Source organism: Caloenas nicobarica, chromosome 1 (assembly GCF_036013445.1).
Source record: "Caloenas nicobarica isolate bCalNic1 chromosome 1, bCalNic1.hap1, whole genome shotgun sequence".
NCBI lineage: Eukaryota > Metazoa > Chordata > Aves > Columbiformes > Columbidae > Caloenas > Caloenas nicobarica.
The window spans coordinates 126,770,703-126,797,317 of record NC_088245.1 but is presented as its reverse complement, the minus strand read 5'-3'; the positions used below and the strand labels follow the sequence as shown (position 1 = coordinate 126,797,317).

Here is a 26,615-nt window from a genome sequence, read left to right as displayed (position 1 = left end):
GACACTGACAACGAGAGTCTTCAGGGAAACGCAAAGATGATATTATTTTTGGCTGCCGTTCTACACAATGTTATCACTAAGCTTGTATTTCTGCTAATGCACTGAATGGCACCAGGTCACACCTCTTGTCTGAGAACTCTGAGCAGAACTGACAGGTTAATGAACCTTAACGCATGCCTAGTACTAAAATAACTAGAACCATTTTCTGCTGACATTAAGTAACTCCTTGTAGCATGTTTCACCAGTGTTTTGCTAACTTAAGCAAACATTTACTAGAGAGGGCTTTACCCTGATCCCCTAGCTTTTGTTGACGTACCCCTGAATATGCAGCGCAGCTCCTCATTTAAATCAGGACCGCACACAAACTGCTTTGCAGGAGTTTCAGCCAGTTTCTTGTACTTTACTTGAATCTGTGCACATGAATATGCATATATTACTAATCAATTATACAGAAATATTTGCAAAAAATTAGTCCAGCAAGCATGAAAACAGCATACTGGTTGATTTAAGCCTCACTATAGCAACCTTCCTGAGACAACTTGCGTGCTTAAAGGCGGCAAGAGGAACCCTTTTGTATTTACTGTCCCAAGACACTAACATTGCAAGAAATTCACTGGAACATGCTTGTGAAATAAGGTAATGAAGTTCTGTCACTGGAAAAGGAGTTTCATTTTCAAGGTACTGAATAACAAAAGCTGGAGGTTTGTTCAAAAAGTTTGGCTGAATAGCATCGCACGGCACACAATGCATGTTCACTGTAGGATATGAATAACAGTTAGGTGCAAACCCACAACTTGAGAACTTTTTTTTTTTGAATGCTCGACATTTTATTGCATCATTCAAAACTACTCAAAACTCTATGATGTGAAGGATTCAGTCCTGTAGGGCAGAATTGAAGTTTCTTAACCTTGACGGCCTCTGATACCACTCCGCAACACTCCACTCAAATGAGATACATCACTCTCTATAGGAATGCCCTTCTTGCATAATGTACTTCACCTTTTGTAACTCCGTTCATCTTATGTAACAGACATCCCACATGAGCACATAATAAAATACTTATACTACAGTGCAGATACACACAGGCCCTGTTAATACTGATGCTTCTGTGTGCAATTTGGACCTCTCTGAGTTTTTCTGCTATCTGTGACATCCTTTTAACACAGGTTTTGTGTATTTAAGTTCCTCCTTGCACCAACTTCATCAGACCCAGCTTCAGAAAGACGCCTTCATCTTTCTTTTCTTCGTCTTTTTGTTTTTCAGCCCCCGCTCCTCCTGTGGTGCGATTTGTAAGCAACCTCAGCTTAGACCATTTGCTGTCAGAGCCATGTGGTCGCACCACATCAACCCGTGGAAATCTTACAGCTGGGCAATGCGAATGCCCCTGGAGCAGACCAGGGAATACATCGTGCTTTAGCTTGCTCCTGGCTTCCTTGCCTAAAGATGGTATCATTCCCTTCCCGCTCTGCTCTGAGAGACACGCTGACTCTGCAGAGAATGTAACTGCTGAACTGTGGACTGAAGTTGTTCTTTTTCCCTCCTCCATATAGACAAAAAAATATCCTTCAGATATGAGAAAGCTTGCAGCCAAATTTCAAGCTCTTCACTAGGAGCGGAGAGACTGCAATTTTTTTTCCGTAAAATGATTGCAGATTAGTCTCCCTCTCAGAAATGGCTGGACAGTCTCTGTGGAAAAGTTCAAAGTAAATAAATAAAATGAAATGCTTCTCAGGCGGCTATTCAGCACAGAACATTTCATCCCAAATACTTTGGCAAAAGCACAGGACACTGAAACAAGGTCATCTTCTGGAAAGTGTCAAGCTACTGGCTTCACCTTTAATTAGAGTGCAGCATAACTTCTATCCTTCAAATGATAAATCAGGTAAACTGAGCACATACCTCATTAACAATGTCTACTTTGTCATATTAAATTAGGCCACTACCCTAATGCATGACGAGAACTAGTCACTCAGCTGGCACACTTCAGCTTTTTGAGAAGCAGCTTCCCAAAGTATCTGTGAGTCCCTCTTGTTATTTTTTTAAATTTAAAAAATAATTTTAAAAAATTATGACAAGGAAAGAAGTACTAAGTATTGAATAATTTAAAAAATACACAATTCTGATTGTCAGTATCTGAGCTTCTAAATTAGCTACCAGTGACGTTAGTGGCGGTAGTATCTGTTCATGGCATGAAATATATGGATTCTACCTGTCCATACTGATTTGCCAGTCAACTTTGTATGCTTACAAACACTACAAATGCAACTTTCGAATAATTTTAGGGAACAAAAATTCCTAATTCTTGTCACAACCTAAATCTCTTTCCATTCTAACTTTGCCTTTTAAGGCATTCTGAGCAGACTTGAACCAGATTAAAATTTATGACAAATGTCCAATGGCTCTTAAAACTGTTTTTGCCTTTCATTAAAAATAATCAAAACTCAAAATATCACAGTGATCTGTTACCTCTAAAGTCTGCCTACGGAAGTGAGAACAACAAAGTACTTCTACACCTGTGCCCTTCGTCCTTTTGCATCCAACAACTAATGAAGGGACGCTTGCCTTTCTATTTGAAAAGTCTCCTCCCACCACCCCTCACATCCACAAACATGCTGGTATTACCACATATTGCTCAGGACATTAGGGTGGTTTCTGGAATTTACTGGTCAGGTGCTTCCTTTCATAAGAACCAATGTGGAAAAATGACAGGTGATCTCTCAAGTGATCCTGTATGTAAGTATAATTCCAGCGGAAGCTTTGGGCAAAAGCAAAGGCTTAACAAACACAAATGTTATAAAGAAGACTTTAAAAACCGATGCCAATTTTTGTACCACAAAATTTTGTACTGCTATGAACGTCAAACCAGGCTATTGAAAAAAGGAAAAAAAAAAAAAGACTCCCAGCAGCTGTGTAAAATGATGACTGACGGAGAATGGGTTAGTAGATCATCTGATGTTTTCTACTTAATGAAGCATCTTACTGGTGTTGACAGTTCCCACTGAGTGAAAATGACATAATATAATTTTACCAGCAGGATGGTGTTTAGTTAAGTTATGCTGTAGGAATGCAAAAAATGGTAAAAGAAACAGATGGCGAAGAGGCAGGGTTTACCCTCGTGCAAGTGAAGACGAGCTAGCCTTCTTGTAAACTGGTTCCTTCCCAAATGGCAGAAAGACCAACAGCGAAATGGACTGACAGCCTTTCCTGCCTGCCTGCCTTCTCTCCTCGGGGTGAGACTACATCAGTAAACTGTTGAAAGCAGTATGAAAGCAACCTGCAGGCTTTGGACCCTGTTATATTTTGGAAGATTATCTGCAAGGGACTTTTGGCACAGGCTCAGTCTGTTTAGATCCTGAAGCCAGAAATGGAGAAGTCAACAGCACTCATCGGCCCCTGGATCCCCTTCACCTGCACTGTCTGAGTTCCTGACAGTGGACCTTGCACTGCACAAGCTTTCCTACCCCGACATCTGCTGAAGGTCAACACCTGTTTTACAGCCCAACAGGAATCAATATCCTTAATGGGTTCAAAAAGAATTCCTACACCTTGTAGGAATGGGGTGTTTATTCCTAAAATAAGGCAGTGGTATTCCAAAGCAATTACGACAAGTCGCCGAAAACTTACACCCTGTCTAAATATCAGGAGACAAAGAGCTCTGCAGGTAAATCAGGAGCACAGCAGAACTATGTTGGATGTGTGGTGAAGCACACTGCATTGAAGCAATATGGATACTGCTGGATATTTCTGAATTTTTAAAAATATGTTGCCGGACTACCTGTAGAGGTTCTCTTCATCAACAGCATGCAAAAATTGCTCTAATCTCATTTGTTTTCCACCAGTATCTCAAGTATAGGAACAAAAAAAAAAACCAAACAGCACCCCTAATGTACAGAAAGTCAAACACAGCTTTTGCTAAAACACAAATTGTGGCAGCTCTTTCTTCTGGGAAAAACAAACCCAAAACCAACCTTATCTATGGACACACACAGTTCTCTAGTGCTATAACTGAACAGCATCTCAAAGTACAGCTCTTGCCCTGAATTTGAACACAGGACACATGCAAAGTGACACAGCACGCTAAAAATGCTGCAGGCATTGTAATTTGTTTTCTTAGAAAAGCTCAGCTCTGATGAAGCACGTGTTTTTCAGTGAGGTCGTGCCTTTCACCTAATTTTCAGTGGGGATGACTGGGGTACAAAAGAAGGTCAAGTGATTTGCCCAAGGTTACCCAGTGAGTCACCGGCTCTCATGGGATCAGGAATCAGGAAGCTCCTGGCTCAACATTCCTTGGTCTAATCACCAGCCCATACCTTCTGCAAGAGTGTCTCACTTTTTCCTTCACTGAAAAGGGATTGCACGGGGTAACTCTTTTAAAATAAAACAATTTTTTTAATGTATGTACTGTTTTTCTAACTTGTGTGAGCACTTGGCTCCTTGTTAAGAACTGCATACTGATATCACTCAGAAATCCTCTTGAAGTCATGGGAACTTTGCGTAAAAAACGATGGACCTAAGCAATAACGATTAATAAAGTTGCTTTTTTTTAAATAAAACCATAAGTGTTTTGAATTACACAAGCTTAGAAAAAGCACGCATAGAATCTAAAACTGGCTATTCCTCTTTCTTCATCCTTGAACTTTCCTTCTAATTTTCTTTTCTTTGACTGCTATCCATCACTTGTGAAAGAATGAAAAAAAATCACTCTTTTAAATCTCCAGCCCAGAGGCAGTTTTTAATATTTCTGGCTTAAAAGAGTTCTTCAGACTGAATGAAACAGTAGTCTGATGTGCAGCTTCTTTTCAGGAGCAGACATAAAAAAAAAAGCCACAATCAGACATTCATGCAGCAGTCCTGCAGACTTTACACAAAACAAACTTCTGCTGAAATGGCTTGTTGTAACAGACTTCTGTGGGAGATCAGAGATACAGCACCCCCATTAGACAGATAATTTGCAGGAAAGATTCTGTCCAAACAATGTGGACTAAGCAATCAGAAACCACGGTGTCCACATACACTCAAATATTCATTAAAAAGATGTGGTCTCAGAGGTCCGCACTACATCTGCTGTCCTAATTAATGGGGCATGTAGAAGATAAATATTGATTTTAATGAAATAGTGGGACATGGTGACACCCATTTCACATCTGTCCAACTCAGTAACTCACAAAGAATATAATTCATGGTAGCTCATGGTAAATGGATGAACTCTGGGAGAGTAGACAGTGCAAGAATGTAAAAATTGCACTGCCTGCTGCCTGTCTATTGGGTAATTCTGCCCTCCTCTCTGTACTTGAAGTACTTTCTGCACAAAAACTACATGATCATATCAGTAGTATTTACCTGTCAAGGAGGAAAGTAATCCCTACTTTCCCCTGCGATGTGGAAGACTGAGGGGTCAGGCACACACAGCTGAGGTAGACTTCTTTTAGAATCAGAGAATCATTTAGCTTGGAAAAGACCCTTAGGATCACTGAGTCCAGCCGTAACCCTAACACTGCCAAGTCCACCACTAAACTATGTACCTCAGATAATTTTTGATAATGCCTGTTCTGAAACATTAGGCAAAACTCAGTTTCATTCTCAGTTCCTTTATGGTTGCAGAGATACCAATACTTAACTTGATATATTTGGCTTTAAGTTATGATGTTTCAGGATCCGTAGCAGCTTTTCAAAGCATAGCACTTGTTTAAGCTAATTCTTCAGGAGGTTACATGTAGATAAAGATCAGCACAACTCCAGAAAATCCCTGAAAACATGGGCAATGTTAGTGCTGTGTCTGACTCGCTTCCTGAAGTCTCTGGTTGAGAACTTGGCACTTGATCACCTCAATTCTCTGTCAGAATTGCTTCATAGACACTAAGAAGGCAAAGATCCCGAATCTACTCAGGCTTAAAAGTATATGGTAGATAAAGAAAAGCTCAAGCGTATTCAGAACCTGAGATTCAATTTTTCTACATCATATCAACTTCCTCCTTCCGTTTCCTCACTTTTCCACAGAAACTGTCTTAGCTTCAAGTAAAAAACGTTTGTTCTAAGCACCATGTGTGCTGCAGGCGGAACAATTATATATTATAATATTTTTTACCCAAAATTTTAACCAGCAACCTTTTGTATAGCTGATGTTTGTATTTTGAAGCATCAGTTAAATTGTCTGCCGCACTCTTCACCTCTTGTGAAGGTCTAGCTTTGACTGCCCATCTTTTCTTTTAACCAAAGGGGGATATGTTTCATGAGGGCTTAATTCAAGAGCTTTTGCAAGCAGAAGTTCGGATAGAACTTTGAAGAAGGTTCAAAGAGAAAGAATCAAGCAATTTTCCTGATGCGTGTCAACAGAGAAGACTTGGATAACTGCGCGCTCTCTCTCTTTTGTTGTTTTAAGAAAGCAAATATGCCTAATTATGATTACCTGGATATTTGCCTAAACTTCATCTGTCATGAAGGAAACATAATACAAAAGTCAGACAACCTTCACCATTTTTTTCATGTGCCTATGAGATTCTGTGCCCTTGGCAATGTATCCCTCTTGAAATGAAAGGCTACAAAAGATTTGTACCTGTCAAGTCTGAAGCTTGTCTTTATCTGCTTTATCTTGACAGCCCTGAAATCAAAGGGCTGCATGTTCAGCAGTGGAAAAGAAAAGACGACTGTATTTAGTTATTTCAAATGCATATGAAATGAGCAGATGTGGCAAAATATGGAGAGTATTTTTTGACTCTTCTATGTACATCAAAAGCAAGACAACCATTTAAACATCATACATATCGTTCTTGGTTTCAGTTTATTCTGAAGAAGAGTTAGAATCGTACAGTTTGCTATAAAGGTTACATAGGTTAGACATGGTAGACATGGCTCTCTTTATACAGAGGCCTACAACTCAAATACAGGCTCAAGCTCTGAATAAATACTTTCAATCTACTCAGAATTCAGCAAAATGGTATTTTGACGCATTTCAGTGAACTGCCTGAGTAGAGACTCCAGGAGTGATACCCCACTTCTAAAATTACTTCTTTACATAAAATTATGCTCTCTAACAAAGCACTAAATTTTGCTGACAGCACTCAGTGATGGCAGATGCCATAGAATGGTGGCATGGTGAAAAAGATTTGGTATTAAACACGTTATTTTCTAGTTTTATCTTCTGTAGAGTTCCCTGATTTTAGCTGTTACACAGAATAGCTGTGGAAGAAGTTGTGGTAACATCACATAACCGTAGAAAACAACCCTGAGAGAAGACCTTGAAAGCCATCTCGTGCATCCCTCCACCCTAGGGTAGGATCAGCCTCCCCCAAGCCACAGCTGCTTTAGGCAGCCAGCTCACGAGAACCTCCAGTAATGGAGAATCCACAGCCTCCCCAAGCAATTCATTCCTGCCGGTAACTGTCCTTCTGGTCAGATGATTTTGGCTAATGCTTAAAGTAAATCTCCCTTGCTGCAATTTGAGGCCATTACCCCTTGTGCTGTCCCAGGTGGACAAGGAGAATGATTTATTATGTAAATTTTCGCAATGATTTTTTTTAATATATTTGAAGTCCGCTTTTATGCCCTCCTCTGGCCTTCCTTCTCTAAAGTCACATGTAAAAGATAAAAGAAAACTAATGATCAGAGGTTTAATTAGTTCCATGTAGCAATTTTAAAGCTATATTCTAAAAATAAAATACTTGGAAAGAACTTCAGTAAACCATATTACTCAGGAGGATAGAAGGAGTAATAGCATGCCAGTGTGGTTGCATAACAGAGAAATAGGAACTTTGCAAAAGGTCAAATGAACACTGAGAAAAAAGGCAGCACTTTCTCTGTATCTCCTCTTAAAAAAGAAAAAAGAGAAGAAAGGAAAAGAAAGGAAAAGAAAGGAAAGAAAAGAAAAGAGAAGAAAAGAGAAGAAAAGAGAAGAAAGAAGAGAAGAAAAAAGAAAAGAAAAGAAAAGAAAAAAGAAAAGAAAAGAAAGGAAAAGAAAAAAGAAAAGAAAAGAAACGAAAAAGAGGAAAAGTTCTTCAAGATAGATGGAAATAATAAAGATACATATAATTTAAGTGATTAGACCCATGTAACTCTCACTGAACTAAACTGGAACTTTGCCTGCCTAGAAACTGCAGGAAGGATGCTTTTGTATTTAAGGACTACATCGAAACTCAGGAGACAAGTTTAATCCTTGGCTTTGCTTTAGACTTCCTTTGTGATTTTGGGATATTACCTATTGATAAAACAAGAAGTAGCTCCACTTATTTTCTCTTGAACTCTTCTCATTTTGTTTATGTACATGAGAAACCCGTTAGGATGGTGGGCTGTCTGTACTGAAGCAGAAACTTCTGACCGTGACTGCTTCACACAATGAAATACCAGGCTACTAAACAAAGAATTGTCACGTCCTGGGTAGATCCCATCACAGGAGATGTTAAACCTAACTTCAAATTGATGGACTGTGCCTTTTGGTGATGTTGCATCATGCCTATCTTAATGGGATACACAGGCTGGCTAATAATTCAACACTGTAAAAGCAAGAAAATCTCCAACTCAAAAGTCCAGAGTATTAGAGTGAGAACCTAGCTATTTTGGTTTCCTGATGGTTATTTTAATAAGGGATATATGGGGAAGCAATATGCTAGTGCTGACCTATGAAAAACATTAAATAAATATTGAGACTATGAGCAATCACAAGTTCTTTAATGCTTTTCTCCAGATGTATCTGTGAAGCAAGGAAGTGCATGAAATAAGGAAACATCATTTTTTTGCAGACAACAGGCTGATGATAACAAAGACTTGGAGAATGTCTACATACTGTGCCTAAGCTAGCTCAGGTATCCATGCAAAGCTGTGGAGGCATAGCTCATGGAGTTGCTTCAAGTCAAAGAAGCCATACATATGCCACAACATGGAGCTGAACTGATGATTTCAGGCAAGAATCCAGAAGTCCATTTTTGTGACAGCAGAGCTACTGCTGTCCAAACTGATAGCAGCACATCCCCTGCTAGAAAATAACCATGTATGGATTTACCATTAGTGGCTGGATGTCTGGACAGACTGATTTAAAAATAACATTTATGCTACGAGCACTGCTTCACTTTATTCTGAGGAGAAACTGGATTATAATCTTCAAAGTTACAAGGTTTCCTGCTGTTTTTTCGGTTGAATTACCCTCACTCGCTGCATTTGACATCGGAGATAAACTATTCCTGATTTTCCTACATACAAGTAGGACAAGATTCAGGTCCTACCTTGTCAATCTTTACATACGGATCTTCATCTCTTATTGTCAGCTAATCAGTTGTACTAAGAATTTGGTTGCATCTATTTATTCCTGTGCTCTCATTTACAGCTCTTTGGAGATTTTGCCTGTTATTGCTCCTCAGTCATACTCTCCTCCTCAAAAACCACTGGTCAACATCCATCTATTTTATCTGAAAGAAATAAAATAAACATCTAACACATAATGCAGCAGAAACCCTGGCAACAGAAGCAGCAGGCTTTATTCTGTAGCAGGCTGCATTTTGACTCCCTATGCACGTATCCAACCTGAGCCCCTGGGCTGTGCATCGTCCTGTTTGGTTGAGCTGCAGTTCCATTTACTTTGGTCACCTTCCAGAGAATGAATATGATCCTCAAAAATGCTCTTGGTTCCTTCAGAGAGGAAACAAGAGCATTTAGATCCCCTTGAAGTCAAAGCGAGGACACACAGCCATTCTCTGGACCGAGGCCATGTTAATGATGCTACATCTGCTACACATGCACATACAGCAGGTTATTTTAAAAACTGCAGACGATGACTCTGATTCACTTAGTGGCTCACCTTGCTCTTCCTGCTGACAGAAAGCATCTTCAGCTTAGAGCCCTTAGCATCCCCTCTGTAAGGCATCTCCTACATTGCCAGGTGAATTCCACCAAGTAACTAAGCCGTTGTAAAATCAAAGCTACACCATAACCCACAGGACAGGGGGAAGTTTAAGACTTCTGAATTGTAAGAAGAAATTTGGTCTCCAAATAAAATAAAGCAAGGTTTTCCCCAAAGTGCTTAACTAAAGGGTATCCACGCCACACTTCTATTTTTCATCTTTTTTTGACCTTTAATTTAATGTAAGTACTCAAGCAATTTTAGCTGTGTTTTCTTCTCAACTTCTCCCACTTTAGGCCACACACACAAAGATTATTCTGTGACTTGACACCCCTCCTTACTTAAAATCTTATGGTGAGAAGGAAAAAAGGATGTTATTTTAAACAACCTCAAACTAGAATTTTTTTTGTCCATTAGGGTACTTATTTATCCATTTCAATTCATGCCTTTTTTACATTGAAAATTATAGGTTTTACAGGTTCCTGTAAATGTCTAGGTATGAAAATGGCTCTTTTTCAAATACTTGCTTCTAGATCACTAAAAATAATTCAGTTGTGTTTACGTTTTCTTTGTGTGGAATTCAGAGTAATAATATGCATATTTACTGCTCATCACTATCTTTATTGATCTACGTTCTTTCATTTTTAATCTCTCTAAACATGTATTTATTGCTGATAAAATGGAATTTGAGACACATTACTCACCTCTTCCCACACCAGATATATGAACACTGGCATCACAAGTAGGTCCCGCATGCAACCCTGACAATACCCACTAACCTTCACCAGTAAGCATCACTGCTGGATGCAAGAAGATAGGAGCAGTCTCTCCAGCAGACTGGCATTTGAATGATGGGCTAAGTTTGCCAATCTATCTACTTGTCCCAATTCTAAAACAGATTCCTGATGGGTCACTAGCTTCACAGCATCCAGATTTGATGCAACTAAACTCAGCTGATGTGAAGCTGCATTTGGTGTATTGCTGTACTTATCTCCAAATGCTCTGAATTAGTGATTTCAGAGGAGTTTTTCTTTTATATATATATATATAAAGGAGATATATAGATATATAAAGCGGATTATTTATATATATACACACACACATATATAAAAGGGTCTTGGACTATGTGATCTCCAGATGTTCCTTCTAACTCCAACCATTCTGTAATTCTGTGATATTCTTGTTTATTAAAGTAAAATTTCTGGTCTGGGGACTCATTTTGTCACAACAGTTTATGTTTTCCTGGAACACACGATCCCTCTCCAGCCATTTCTGATTTCCTTTCTTTGTGGCACCACAAGAGCAGTAGGGTTAGGTTCACTAATCATTGAAGGGTCAGGTCACTGACCTGCCAGCTGCTTTTTCATTCTTGGTGACCTCTGGTTGCCGAGCCAGATATATATAAGGCACACAACAGTTGGGCTCTACCTGCTAGCTACTTGAAAATTGAACTACTGCAATGATACTCCCAAAGCAAACTTTACTTTGGTTTGGCATGAGGTACAAGGCAATTCAGAAATTGGCTCTCTCTGAAAATTCTCCTCTTCCTTGTTATTTCCTTCCAAGAATGTTTAAAAAAAAAAATGTTCTCCACTTTTAAATTGCTGTTGACCCACCAAGGCAGATAGCCCTCAGACCAAATATATTTCTAGTGAACACAGCTCACGAAATATTAATAAATGAAAAATAATCAAGATGGCAGCAGTGTCTCTCAAGGAATATATCATGACAGACATAATGTCCCAGAATATGAACTTCCTTCTGTCAGTAATTCTATCTTAAACCCTTCTGAAGGCAGTACCTAAGGCTCCTACATTAAATTGCTGTCCACTGAGGTGGAAACTGAAACAAAGTTAAACAGATTTTTCACCAGACCTTTATCATCTAAATTCTACTTAGCTTATTTCAGGATTCACATTAGTACCATATATTACCATAAGGGTGGAATTTCCATACACTCAGAAAAATATTAGAATCCTGTTTTTTTCCACAAAGCCCTTTTCTGCAGGTAATTCATCGTCCCAATAAAAAGCTTCATAGCAGCAGAGCATGCAAGTAGTTAAAAAAATGCATGCGAATTACAGTAGATGGGCCAAACACTTTCTCAGGAGGGACACATCTTGACATCCTTGGACAGTAGCAGCAGCCTTTGAATTTTCACTTCAACTACTGCTTAGAAATGACACTGTTAGAAAGGAAACACCTACTGTGCGCCTTCACTTGCCTTCTGATCCCTTATTAGTTAACCCTGAAGTGCATATGTATACAGCCTTAATCCCCAAGTGAGTAGCCGGACCAGGGGAAATCTGGAATTAATTGCCAAGTATTTTGGTTACTAATGCAGCTGTTACAAGTGTTTGATTTGGCAAGCGAACAGAAAAGGCACTGCATACCAATTTCGTGAGCCACTGTAAAAGCTGCATGGAGGCCATCATCTTCAATCACTGCACAGCTGCGCTCAGGAGAACATATGGTCCCAACGTCTGCCATTCCCAGAGTATCACATGAATGATGCCCACATAAATCCTGCCCAGGAAGGAAAAAGAAAAAAAAACATTAAAATAAATTTTTACACCCATAAGGTAACAACAGGTTAAAGTCACAAGCCCTTTGCAAACAGCAGAGCCTGGATAACAACATCAATATAAGCTTCCATCTAAAGATGTTAATGCAGTAGAGTTGGTGGGAATATTTTCATTAACAGGATTTGTATATATTCTGTAATTAATCACCGTTATTTAAATTTATATTTCTGTAATACATACAGGGGCTCAAACTTGCACTGAGTTAGGTACTCAAAATACATGCTGTAGAAGAATTTCTTCAAACACCATCAAAATACAAGAAATACTCTCTTTATTTTCAGAAACTGAACCAAGGCACAGAGAGAAAGCTTCAGATTCCCAATCAGTCCTTGAATCAGAGATCACCTTTCTTTTCAAAAGGCAAGTCTTATACTTGCACTAAAAGAAATGATATTGTTATATATTAAACCTCATGTCACACATGTCAAGTAGTACCATGTTTAATAATGTATTACCCAATACACCAAGTATTTAAGCAATTCTCAGAGGTTGCTTAAAGAGTCAGTGATATGACAGAGTGTCAAATCCCTAGTCTTACTAGCTTTGGTCAGACACAGTATTTTAATCATCGGCAATAACTTTTCAGTGCTTCTACTGAAGCAGAGTTAAGAATAATAGTCTGAATGTACAAATTTGTGCTTTTATGGTTGAGAAGGAAAAGTAGGTACCATTTCATTTGGAACACTCCTAGACATTCCATTGTGGTTGAATGAAAATATCATTTTCAAAGCACGACAGTATTATCAAATGTTATTAACCAAATGATCAAAGAGCCCCTTTTTTTCCCCCTTCATTTTTAAGACTCTGTTCTTCCCTTGAGATCTCCTTTTATAATGACTTTCTTTCATGAAACCTTTCATAATTAATCCATCTGAATAACAGATATCCTGCATGAGGCTCCAGGTCAACAATGTTCACTGACTATGACAGTTTCAAACTTAGGCAAACTCGAAAATGCACAGGAATCAAATCCCACTGAAGTCAAAGAAAACCACATTGAGTTCACAGATACTGTGACGGAGCATCTCTTTACAACTTTTTTTTTTTTTCTCCCAAGACGAAAGAAAACAATCTTCAAGCTAAAATTACACAGCAATATTACATATATGGAGGAAGAATTTCGGGATCAGTCCTCTGGCTTCCAGGTGTCTGAGAACTTTTTTTGGTAAGTGCACTCTTGGTGCTACTTAATGTCAAGATTTAAGTGCTACAGTACCAATGAACAAAACAGTCTCACAAGAAGAGAAGGAATAAAGTTCAAAAGCACTTTGATTCTCAAATTTTCACAGGTATAATCCATGGTTTAAGAAAAACTTCCATTCTTCAGCAATGCAGATACAATGCAGAGAATTTCCTCTCTAACCCCACTGGCTCCCAACCTTGACATCCAATTAGCTCCCCAGACTTTACTTCTGGCTCTGCATGGGTTTTGGGAAGGTACACTATAAGGATGCCCATTTTCAAGTATTTTAAAAGAAATCTATTTTTTTCCCATTTTATTTAGACAAATAATATCATTTTCAGCATTTATGGACCAATGTTAGAAGAGGCCCTAAGCGAGGTCATGTTACTGCACCATCTATCAGCTGGGGCATATTCAACAAGGAAGATGCAATATGTAAACTTAGCCCTTTATGTATCACTTCTGAATCTCGCTCTTTCAGTCTTCGTATGTTTTACATAGAGTAAAATCTATGTAAATGTAACTGTAAGTGGTTTACCTACAGCAGCATGAGTAACAAAACTCAGAAAAAATGCATATGCATGGCACCAATAAAAATGCCTTTTTGTGGTGATATAATAGGTCTAAGTAAATGAGTGTAAGCTGTATAGGAAGTAAGGTACCTTTATACCAGTGCAATTTGAACTGAATCCACACAAGTAGTTGAACTGACGTTCATACACAAGTACCAAAAAGCACACAAATAAGACAGAAAGCAGCTTACTAGAGGTACTTTCAGGTTGATAGTGCCAAGGGTACTATGAAACACATTAATTCAGGCCCTATCTTTGCATGCAGATTCTGTGTCATTTGGTCTTTTCTTGTATTTGGCTGTCATTATTATGTAGATGCTTACATCAGTACTGCTCCCAGTATGGGCATAATTATATCAGAACACAGATGTCTTACGCCACTGCATGATTTATTTCCATTTACATATAAGAAGCAGCTATGCCAGTGATACGGCCATGGAGCTATACTGGCAGATGAAACAAGACCTCACAATGATTCTCCAGATTTGATGACACAAGTATAATTAAAATAATACAATTTTTCTAAGCGGGCAATCTCATAAAATTCCTTAGAGTTGCTTCTGATGAGATACGTGGAGTATGGAAAATTACGACAAGGATGTTAACCATAAGCAACCCCGCCGACTCTTGGCTGGTTAGTAATCTCACCCTCAAAATTTCCAAAGCTATGCACAGAATTGCATAGTGCCACCTTCATTAGATGTCAAAAAAATAGCTACGTACATACACAAGCACTAACGGACATAGCAATCTTTGGTTACTTTTCATGTTACGTGTTACTGACATTTTACCACACTGCATGCCTGGCTTTTCCTCAGAACTCATCACTTCATCAAACCACTGTTCCTCCATTTCCATCATTTCCCAGAGTATGGGACACATATCCACACATCTAAGCATCCCACTAATAACCTTCAAGGCAGTGCTCATCTGTGTAACAGTTGTCTAGACAAAACACAGCAGGCTTTACACTTTCTTTATGAAACACCTTAACTTCAGGTCAGATAAAATGAATTTATTGCAGGGCTGTATTAGTTAATCATAGCATCACAGAACCACAGAATCTTAGAATCATCTTGGTTGGAAAAGACCTTTAAGATCATAAAGTCCAACCGTTAACCTAGCACTGCCAAGTCCACCTCTAAACCATGTCCCTAAGAACCTCAACCACTTCCCTGGGCAGCCTGTTCCAATGTTTCACTTTCCATGAAAAAAAATTTCCTAATATTCAATCTAAACCTCCCTTGGTGCAACTTGAGGCCATTTCCTCTTGTCCTATCACTTGCTACTTGGGAGAAGAGACCAACACCCTCCATGCTACACCCTCCTTTCAGGTAGATGTAGAGAGCGATCAGGTCTCCCCTCAGCCTCCTTTTCTCCAGGCTGAACGGCCCCAGTTCCCTCAGCTGCTCCTCATCAGACTTGTGCTCCAGGCCCCTTCACCAGCTTCGTTGAATGGTCACTCCTAGGAAATCCCACAGCAGAAACGATTCTGAAAATCGCTTATCTGTAAAATTACCTAGCTCCTCCAGCACCCCACAAACAGCTGAAAAAGAGCTGTCCTCAGATGGCATGGTCCCAACAGTCCCCGTAAAGGAGAGAGGAGAGCGACTGCGCTGTGGTCAGAAGGCGGCGGGCAGGGACGGAGGAGAGCCCCGCTCCCTTCAGCCAGCTCCGTGACCACATCCGCGCTGAGCCAGGCTGCGTGGGGAGCCCTGCGGCCGCCCACCGCATCCCAGCTGGGCAGCGCCAGAGGACGCTTGTCAAGGACCTTGGGAACAAGGACAGGAAATATTTCCCAGCGTCGGCTTCTGTGTGTGAAGCTGTTATTGGGGGGATGTCTATGAGCTGCCCATCTGCCGGTAGAGCAGGGTGCGCGCTGGCTACGCTTTGAACGGGGAGCACGGGTCGAGCCTTCTGGTTTTCCTTGCAGACTGCAGTCCTCAGCGACTACATGAGGATGCGTTTTGTCAGCTAATGCTGACATTGTCAGTAATCACTTAGGCAGATTAGTGAAGACTCAGCTCCTTTATGTTCTCAACTTATATCTCATTTATTCTTTGTTTCTCTTGCCTCTGCATTATTTAACTGTATTTCTATTAATAGCATCACATAGTATATACTATGTACATAAGTGAAGCCTAACAAGTGGCATCTCTAAGATAAATACTCTGAAAAGTTTGCTATTGGATCAACTCACCATTCTCTAGCTACATGGTCCTTCCCAACAGCATGCTTTTGAGTGACATTATTGAAAACCACACCTGTTTATACTTCCACTGATTTAAATCTTTATGACAAAATTTCTTTTCACTTAAACACCTTGTAGCTGTACTGGCCAGGGATTACTTGTTACCAGCATCAATAGCTATATTTTTAGTTTTCCTGGGCAGTCTTGGAAAGCAGTCTCAGACTTTTATGAAGTGAAGTTTCTGGGAATACATGAAAAGTTTTTATTTCCCTTGAAAATAATTTTTTATGTTAAAAACAATCCCTGATGCGATCCAAAAAAATCTATGTGGGTCTCCTCAACTTTTCATACTCCAGCTAAAGCACTAAAAAAGCAGGGACTCACATGATACTTCAAATGAGTTTGCAATGATTATTTCACTCTGGTGTGTGGCTTCTATTTAAAAAGTTAATTGCCTGCTCATATCTGTCTAGTCATTTGATTGTCTCCAAATAGTGGAAAAAGCTTTGAAGAATAAGTGTTTCTTGATATTTCTAAAGAAGGAATGGCCCTTGATCTGCAGTATAGTAGTTTCAAAACAGAAGAATGACTAGGAAATGCATTTGCTACACAGAAGGCAAGAGATGTTAAGCTTTGGCAAAGGAATGACTTAGGAAAACTGAGCTGTACATCATAAGACTAGTAGTTAATTAGACAGCTTATTAAAGGCCAAGTTTTCTTGGCATTCGTAAGTACATCAAGAGCAGCTGGCTGTTTGCCATGTATACATGGCATTGTTGTGAATGGAGATAACTGTCACGGCTCCCCGCTGGAATAGTTAATTTATTTTACCTGAAATTCTTTGATTTGTGAAGTAGGCTTAAAAACAAGAATAAACTATTTAGTGAAACATGATATTAGGCCAGACCCTGTGGACCAGATCCAAAACAGGATTTAAGCACCAATGTGGACGGTTTGGTGGAATGTAAGGGCAGAAGAACAAAATTGGCTCCCATGTCCTCTGTTCTTTGGATTATCCAGCCTTCACAGGCCTTTGCAGTTTGTGACCTTATGGGCACCGTAGTGCCACAGTTTTACAGTCCTGAGCGGCTTAGCACTTAGCTTATACTAAAGCTTGATTGGGGCTGAGATGCTTAATGTTTCTCAGTCTTCGCCCCTGCAGGAAGCCAAGCCTACAGAACTTCTGAGATCAGATGTACAAGAAACCAACAGGATTAGGCTTTCTCTCAGCTCCAGCTGCACGTAACTTTTAAAGCACAGCTAACAGCTTTTACATCTCTCCATGTTTGTTTGCTTGCTTTTCTGCTTTCTCTACAATAGCTCATCAGCTAGACCCTTTGCTCAATAAGGCGGCGATTCAACTCCACATTCCTTTAAGGGATGAGGAGACTTTGAAGCACGCTTCACAGGAGAGTGCCCTACAGTCTATGGTCTACATCAGACTATGGTCTCCTGTAAGGTCTGCACGTGTCCCTGCACGCAGGGAGCTGTGGCTCCTCTTGTTGCAGCCCACGTGCCAGAGGTTTCCCCAGCCAGGCTGCAGTTCGTGCTTACAGCGCTTGGTTGAAGGGACCTCATTTTTGGTCCCTATTCCTCAGGCAGCTTCTGGATTTTACACTGAACAGTCCTTTGGTAAATTACAGAAACAGTCTTCTCTCCGTGCTCTGGGAACACAAGCCGCCTTGCTCTAAGCCGTGCGATCCAGTCAGCTGCCTCAGGTCACGATTTCTCTCCTTCTCACCATATGAATCTTGAATTACTTGCTAAACAGTGACATAGCTTTGGTCAGAGGGGTGGAAAGTTTCCTTAACACCTGGAACAGCTTACAACCTACTGGTTAAGGACCTCTCCTGGGAGGTGGGCGATACAAACCTAAAATCCCTCAAGCAGAGGAAGGAATTAAATACGACTTTCCGACTTCCTGCAGCAGCGTTCCCACCTCAGGCCTGTAAAGGGAGGTATTTGGGACGGTATTCGGGACCCACACATCCACCCTTCCCTGCCCTGCTCTGCAAAGTGGGTGAAAGTTTATTAATGTCACAGCAATGCAGGATGGCACATGTGAAGGAAAGTAAGGTTTCACCCAAACGGAAAGTATTACAGATATCACCTAAGGAGCACATTATGTCTGGAAGTCAAAAGGAGCACAGGACCTGAGAAAACTGAAAAGAAGGGCTAACTGCTGAACAAAGTAATTGGGAATCGTCTATTTTACCCCTCAACTGACACTTAAAAAGAGAGACTTTACAAGCCAAAATGGTGGAACATTGCCCTGGAGGAAGCCTGCTCTGAAAAGTCCTCTTCCTGAGGCACTGGTGGGTCTTGCTCATAGGGATGTCCACCTTAGGGCAGCAGGGACAGGGTCTGGCCATCGGTGTGAAGTGAGGAAGGACTCCCATCAGACTCACAGGGATACTGCTTTGTCCTCCCATGGCCATATTTTGAGAGGAAAGACTGATGTCTATTTACCTTTTGAGGAAAATAGGAGTGGTGATACCTCTCATCCTGACCAAAATAAAAATCATATATTTTCCTTAGAACCTGAGGTCATCTTCCTTTGAGGTTAATATGCTAAATTCAGGAGTGAGTTTTGGGCATTTGAATCTCAAATGCACAGAGTTGTCTTTCTGAATTCTAGATAAGGTGAAAATCAAGAAAAAAAAAGGTATGGGTGATGTCCTGTTGGGCTAACTTCAGCATACGCATGCTACATTTTCTGGCTTCAGAAACCACCTCCTCCCCAAACTGTATATTTAGGCATGTTCTTACTCTGCCCTTGCATGGTATGGGACCCCTAAGCACTCATCATCTTAGGATGCTCTTCAACAAACTGTTAGAAGTAGAGTCTAAAGTGGATTAAGCTTTTACATTCTGAATGTACAGATTAACATTTTTTTCCCCTAAAGTATATAAAGAAAAAAATGCAGCAGCATTATGTAAGCCACAGATTATTTAAAAATATCGACAAAATACGCATAAAGCTTTTGGACTCTGCATGGCGAGGGGAAGGGCAAACAAAGTTTCAGTTGTGAAACTGTTGACTGGTGAGCAAGGCAAAATATGTGATTTAACTTGCCTAACCCATAGTTCCTCTGTGAGGAAACTCCACACCATCTCTGTGGATTAGTGTGAATCATGCTGCTTCTCCCACACAAATTATGTCCCACTTTATTTTCCCCAGGGACATTATCTAAATGTATTAGATTTGCAACAAAATTGGTGAAAACATTATGAAACTGGCAGACACATCACATTATAATTTCTTCAAAGCAATAATAATAAACATTAGTGAAATATATTCTATTGACCACTGCTACAGTGACCTGTTTTACTAATATGGGATAATAATTGTGGGAAGATGATAATATAGAAAAGGAAAAAAGAAGAAAGAACAAGAGCCGAAGAAAGCATGTGCTCCATGCAATGAAATTATCATCTATAGAGACGAGATAATCCAAAGCTTGCTGTTAAATTTCAAAAGAATTGTCAGATTGACAATTAAACTTTATCACACACACAAGGCCCATATAATTACTGTGTAGACAAAGGCAGGAGAGTTGCCTTTGGCTCTACTATGAACTTTTTGTTAGAGCCAGGCATGATGGTGCTATCACGGATGAGGCTAACAAGCACTTAGGGAAGTATTTTTTCTTGCTCTTGTTGCCTCTATCTACTGTGAGAAATATCTATTTTAATTTTCACATGATTCAGAATTGGGGGAAAGGAAAGGAAAGGAAAGGAAGAGAACTGGATTTTGTCCAAATGCATTCAATAGTTCACTTGAAATTTAACTAAGGGTCACTAATGAAACAGATTGGATGAATACTAGAGGATAATTGCAGAGCAGGCTAGACCTTAGAAATGAACAGTCTGAGTTCAAGTGCAGTTTGCAAAGCATGTCTAATATGTTTTTCTGCTGAGACAGATGATCGGACAACTATTTTCATGCACCCATAAAAACCTGAAGACTGAAGATAACCTGCTTCCAGCTTCTGAGAGCTGTTCACAATGAAAAAGCCTGAGAAAACTAAATTCTAAATTTGTTGTTGACTTCACCGACATCGAGAACAAAGCCAGCTAATCTCAAGGGGGAGAGGGCTTTACAAGCTCTCCTTCCTTCCCACCACACAGTCGCTCCTCTACCGCCACACAGGGCAGAGGACTCACCTGGCCACCAGATTATCAAATCCTTGCATCACCATATTCCATGGAGGATGCATGTGGCCCAAAAATTCAAAGCTGCTGTCAAGGATTCAAACACAAAGTAGCTGAACAGCAGGGGACTCACGTATTCTCTACGGTTGTTAAGGCCAAACTACCTTAATGAGAGCTCTCACAGGACTGGTTAGCAAATTATCAGCTTTTGGTATTGACAAATCAGACCTCTGTCAGGCTTGATATTGGCCATCGTGGGTCAAAGCAAGACACTAAGACCACTGGGGAAAGATACTTATTAGATTTTGGGAATTTAGATAATCATTAAGGAACCCAGCTATGTTTCTGCAGTATTTTGTGCTAGATAATTTGTGGGCCCATTGAGGGTTTTTACAATCTTCTACTCAGGTAAAAATAATGACCAGGCACATTATTGTAGTTTTGCTTGCAGTTACAGGGTAAACGGATTCACTGCAGCTAATAGATAGTTACATGGTTCTTGCCACCACTGATAAGCAACATAGAGCCTTAAAATAGTTTTAACACCAGCTGTCTGTGACCTGAACCCATGTTCCTATTTATTTACTATTTACTATCTGCAGCATGATTGCTTTACAGCCCTTATCAAAGTAAATACAGATTATGACCAAAGTGAGTGAATGTTTTAATCCAGAACCAGTAAATCTCCTAATCTTTTTGTGTGGGAAGTACTTCCTAATATTAATGATGATGATGATAATAATTTGAACCACCAGTACTAATTTTATTATAAGAGAGAGCTGCCAGCACACTCAGTCTATGAATGGTTATTAATTTATCTTTACACGAGTAATGACAACAGAAGAGGAGGAAGCAATGGTGCTGAATTCTGATGTGATTATTCTTTTACAAATAATAAAGCTACTGTCTCTTCAGAGATCCTCTATCGGTGTCAAAAATAACATCCAAGCAAATGACACTCCAGAACGAAAATAATTATTCTCTTAGAGACTTATATGGCAACAGGCATGAATAGTTTAGATCCTAGCTACACATAAACAGTTACATACAGCTGAGGACATGCATTCAGCTGACAAACGATTTGCAAATATTATTCTGTTGATGCAGAGACACTAAGTTCAAGGTGGCCTCAGTTAGTAAACAAAGACGGAAAATGTACCTCACACATTTACCCCATACCTAAAAAACAAGCCATTAAGAAGAAGACATCTGGATGTTCAAAAATTAGCATGACGGTATTCAGAGCCCATCAAAACATGCAGCCATGGCTTGGCGTCTAGTAGCTAAGCAACGTACTTCATACATTCAAAACATAGTTGTAAAAGTTGGATCCTCCTGCCAATTGCTGCCACTCTCACTGAAAAGCTAAACTGGAAAAAATCTCTCTTTAGTTCAAAGTGGGGCTGTTTTCTCCGGGAAACATCTCCACTGCTTTTTCATCCTTTAACCCTTCTCATGTTTACATTCCAAGAGGAGCAAACAGATTCATGTTGACATTCCAAGCGTAAGCATATAAAAATCGTGTGGACTCACACATACACTCTGCAAAGAACATCATGAACACATGTAGCAAGATTCTACAGTCTTGCTCTTATTGAGTCAAATACTGAAATGCAATGCCAAACAATGTGCATGTGCACACAGCAGATCATTAAAGCAGATTAAGTTATACTGAATTCCACTGAGGAGCTAATCCCATACTTATACGTGTTAAAATGTAAACCAAGAAAACAGAAGCCTGTGCTTTTTTCTTGCAAAGACAGTTGACAGTTCAAGCAATATTTGCACCTTAAGAGTGGAAGGAGACCACAAGAACTGTGACATCTTGTTTAGTTTAGGTTCTAAATACATCCAAAAGAAGTAACTATGCATGGAAGATGCATTGCTCAGGAGTCTTTGAAAGTGGATTACTGATTAGCAGCACACCCTTGTTCTGGCAGGAGGGCATCCATGCAAGGAATTACAGATAAGCATCTGTAAAGCAAGTGCACTTTAAATTCACATCCTATCTCAATCCAAATTAACTTAATAATTGATGTTAAGATTCACCGTCTGCCACCCTAAGAGTTTCCAAACTGTAATAAATCCCAGGGAAATAAATGGGAATACTGGCAGAGAAAACCACTCTTCAGTGAAAAGTGATGAATTCTGGGCCAGGCTTAATTAATAAGCCATTAGAAAGGATGTTTACAGAAAAAAGCAAGAGTGTTCTGACCAGCCTAGGTAGCCTGCTTTCATTCAGATTATAATGATAAAAAAATGAAAGCTTGCAAATTGGACTGATGTGCTTTAAAATGTTAAAAAAAGGCTCCTGCTGTACAAGTGATGCCTGGCTGACACAGAACCTAATGTTTCAACTATTTACAGCTATAAAAGCAAGCCAGACGCTTTTTTCCCCCCCTTCTGGAGCAACTCCTTCCACAAACCATCCAAAGCATCCTTTTTGGCAGGCTCCTACAATGCAGAAAAGCAGGAGAACTCAAATGAACGGAAAGTCAGGCAGTTATTTTTTTTGTACTTGGGGAAGCGAAAAAAAGAAAACACCAAACCCAAACCGCTGAAGGGATATTCTTACAGAAGAACTTCATTGCATAAACTCGGCCACATGTCTACTAGAGCAATGTCCCTTAACGACCTCTGGCAATGCAATTAATTAACAACCGAGCAAGGAGCAAGGCACAGCTCTGCATGAGTAAGACCGGCTGGATCCGACCCACAGTTGACCCATTCTTCACTTGGGGAACGAGAGAAAGACTGCATCCCCTTACCGCCAGCCCAACTCACTCAACTTCAGCTCTGTTTACCTGTGGTTTGCATTTACGTCCTACCCTTGAACCACAAGCGCTGCCAGCTTCCAGTGTGGCGGAGCTGTTCTTGCTGGAAATAGCATCCCAATGCACTCAACAAGGAAGTTGCGCATACTTTTAAGGTGTTCTCCACCATTTTCCCTAGCAGGTTTGTTTGGAGGCTAATTTAGGTTAGGGAGAGCTATCAGCCCTTTGCCTGGACCACCTTCCCGGAGAGAGAGAGGCTGTGTGTGAAGCATCTCACTGGGAAAGATGGAAAAACATCGTCTCTCAAGCAGAGATAAGTTAGGTGACCTCAGCCAAGTCCCCCAAGAAGGCAAATTACCACCTCTCCACGCTGGCACCAATCCCAGCACGGCACTGGCACAGTGGGGATGACCACACAGGGGAGCGGGCACGCACAAACGCAGACACAATCTGTTGGGTTTTCAACCCCTCTTCCATTCCCGGCAGCTGTGCGCGTGGGTGGTGGTCCCTGAGACACAGTGCAACCTGACAGAAAGGCCGAAGGCATGAGTGGGGAGGCGACCCCCGGGCAAAGCCAGGCTGGAGAGGTGGCCTCATGGCAGCCCAGTCGCCCCACAACACGTTGTTCGAGGGACACCAAGTCGCCATCGGTCGGGGTGATGCCTACCTCACGGGTGAAGAGGATGGCGGCATCATAGTGCTCATCGTGGTCGTCGTCGAGGCGGTTGTGCTGGTGCTGCCACTTGCAGAAGTTCTTGAGAGTGGTGGCGGCGTTCCTGTTGACCTCCAGGCCTTTCTCCTTCTCGCCCAGGGCCACCACCTTCACCACGGCCAGCCGGACATGGTTCTCCAGGCTGGCGTGGGCGTAGAGCCGGGAGGCGATGGAGGACAAGGTGAGCAGGTAGTGCTGCAGCCCCTTCCCGTACTTGCGGACCATGGAGGCGTCGGCCACCAGCAGCAGCTCCACCTGCCGGGCCCGGGAGACGGAGCGACGCCGCCGCCGCCGCGGCCGGCCGTCCCCTGCTGCCGCCGCCGCCGGGTCGCGGGTCTCGCAGCTGGTGCGGGCCGGCAGCGTCTCGAAGCTGAAGCGGTCCCTGCGGAAGAGGTGCGGGGCGCGGGCCGGGCCGTCCCCGTAGATCCGCGGGCCGGCCGCCTCCCCGCCGCGCCGCGCCGGCCTGACGGTGTAGCGGGAGCGGCCCACGGCGAAGAAGCCGTCGAGGCCGCCGCAGAGGTTGAAGACGGCCAGGGAGCGCGGGCTGCCGTCCACCGTGCCGCGGTAGTAGCAGCGCGCCGGCCCGCCGGCCCGCGGCGCCCGCGCCCCCACCGCCTCGCCCCGCTCCAGGTCGAGGAGGAAGCGCTGGCCCCCGGCGTACAGCACGTAGCCCGCCTTGCCGCCCCCCGCGTAGGTCGGGTCGAGGCGCCGCACGACGCCGCTGGCCCCGCGGGGCGGCGGGGGGCGGCGGGGCGGCCCGGGGGGAGGGCCGGGCCGGGGCCGGGGCGGCGGGGTGGCTGCAGCGGGGGGCGGCGGCGCTCCGCCGTCGGCAGGTGCCGGCGGCTGGGCCAGAGCGAGGTGCAGCCTGGCGACCAGCAGCAGGGAGAGCAGCTTGAGGAGCATGCTCGCCTCGCCGTCAGGAGCGGCCGCGGTGGTGGCGGTAATTAATAGTAGCGATAATAAGAGCTGGGGAGCGGGGGGGGGGTGGAAAGAGCCGGTCGGCGGAGTGCGGCTACGTAGGGAGAAGAAGGGGGAAGGAGGGGGGGAAAAGAAGAAAAAAAGAAAAGAAAAAGAAAGTTCTCCCTCCCAAACTCAAGTGTGAGCGGGAGAGACAAAAATGTCAACAAAAGCCGCTCGGGTGTGAACTTTGTGTTTCTCTGCAGGGAAGAGCCGGGAGCACATGGAAGGAGAGAGAGAGGCAAAAAATCCCAAATCACTGCCGCTCGGGAGGCAAGGGGGTGGAGGGGGAGAGAGAAAAAGGAGGAGAGGAGGCTCGGACCCGGCAAGTAGAGAAGTTTGAGCACTTCCCACTTCTCTTCCACTTCTCTGTTGCAGTCACCGGATCATCAGCAGCAGCAGCAGCAGCGGCAGGGTGCAGGTCTGCTGCGACTCGGCACTTTCTCGGGCACCGGTGGGCTCCCTTTCCTTCTTTTGCCCCCTTTTGTTTTGAAGAGAAAGAGGAGGAGGGGAGAGAAGAAATTCAGGCACCAAAACTCGCCTCGATCGTCTCCGGTGAGATGGTTAAAAAGAAAAAAAAAAGAAGAAAAAAAGGAAAAAAAAAGCTTAAGAAGCGGCAAGCGTCCCGGATTTTTGTAAAAGCCCCCTCCCTGTATCTTTTCTGTTGTTGTTGTTGTTATCCCCAGTCTGTCGATGTGAACAAGAGGAGAAGAGAGAGAAATGTGAAGATGAGAGGAGGTGGAACAATGAATTTATAGCGGAATGCCATCCTGCAATGGCAATTTCAACAATTCGTCACTGCAGGCTGCCTCTTAAAGGGAGAGCTTCAAAACCACCACTCCCACACTTCCTTCTCATTTAATCAGAGGGAGAAACTTGAGGGGAGGGGGGAAGAGGAGAGGGGGGGCGGCGGGAGGAGGAGAAAAGGAGGGAGAGAGAGCGGGAGAGAGGGAGGCAAGAGAGGGGAAGAGAGGGAGGAAGCCAGGGAGAGGAGAGAGACCGGGAGTAAAAATGTTTGTGTATGAAAACCTAAGATTTCCCTTAAACCGCTTAAAGCCACAGAGTAACCCGGGGGTTGAGGTGTCACCGCTGGCCGGGGACGGTGAAGCTGCGCTTACCTCGCATCCTGCCCGCTTCCCCCTCTCTCCTGCCCGGCGCTGCCCTTCATTTTGCGGTGTTCAGCGGAGGAGGCAGGTTTGCGCTTGGCCCTCGGAGGGCAAGGGAAGCGGCCGCGGCTTTTCCGAGAGCGCCGGTGATGCTGAGCGCCCGTGGGGCGGCCGGGGGGACGCGCCCCCGCCGCGGACCCCGGTGTCCCGGCCGAGGGGACGTGGCTCGTCCCCTGCCCCTGCACCTTTCTGGGGTCAGCGGCAGCACCAAACTTCCTCCCTTTGTCTGGGCGGCCGCGGCTTGTCTGCACCCAGCCTGTCATTAAGTCTCGGCAAGCTGTCATCTAGTTTGGGCGGACTGTGATTTCCCCCGAGCCCCCGAGGAGGAGGGAGGGCGGGGAAGAGTTAATGCTTGCTTTGACCTTTTGAATGACTTCAGATACTTAGATCATCTCCTCGCTGACTGACACACACATCCACTCACCCTATCCCCTCGTCTTCCTTCCCCCGCTTCGTGCTCCACCGGAGACACCACAGAGGGCACATGTCTACAT

The 26,615-nt window shown here is 42.6% G+C and overlaps 1 protein-coding gene across 1 annotated transcript in view; it reads right to left on the bottom strand.

Annotated features, from left to right (window-relative positions):
* ADAMTS5 (ADAM metallopeptidase with thrombospondin type 1 motif 5) overlaps nucleotides 1-25,687 on the bottom strand; it is a 47,283-nt gene extending 21,596 nt beyond the window's left edge. Inside the window, exons 1-2 of the mRNA XM_065640057.1 lie at nucleotides 23,954-25,687; nucleotides 12,220-12,352 (exon numbers count right to left, since the gene is read on the bottom strand). Coding sequence (XP_065496129.1) covers nucleotides 12,220-12,352; nucleotides 23,954-24,901 — 1,081 coding nt within the window. The 5' untranslated portion in view covers nucleotides 24,902-25,687. The remainder of the gene's footprint in view (nucleotides 1-12,219; nucleotides 12,353-23,953) is intronic.
* Nucleotides 25,688-26,615: the final 928 nt, after the last annotated feature.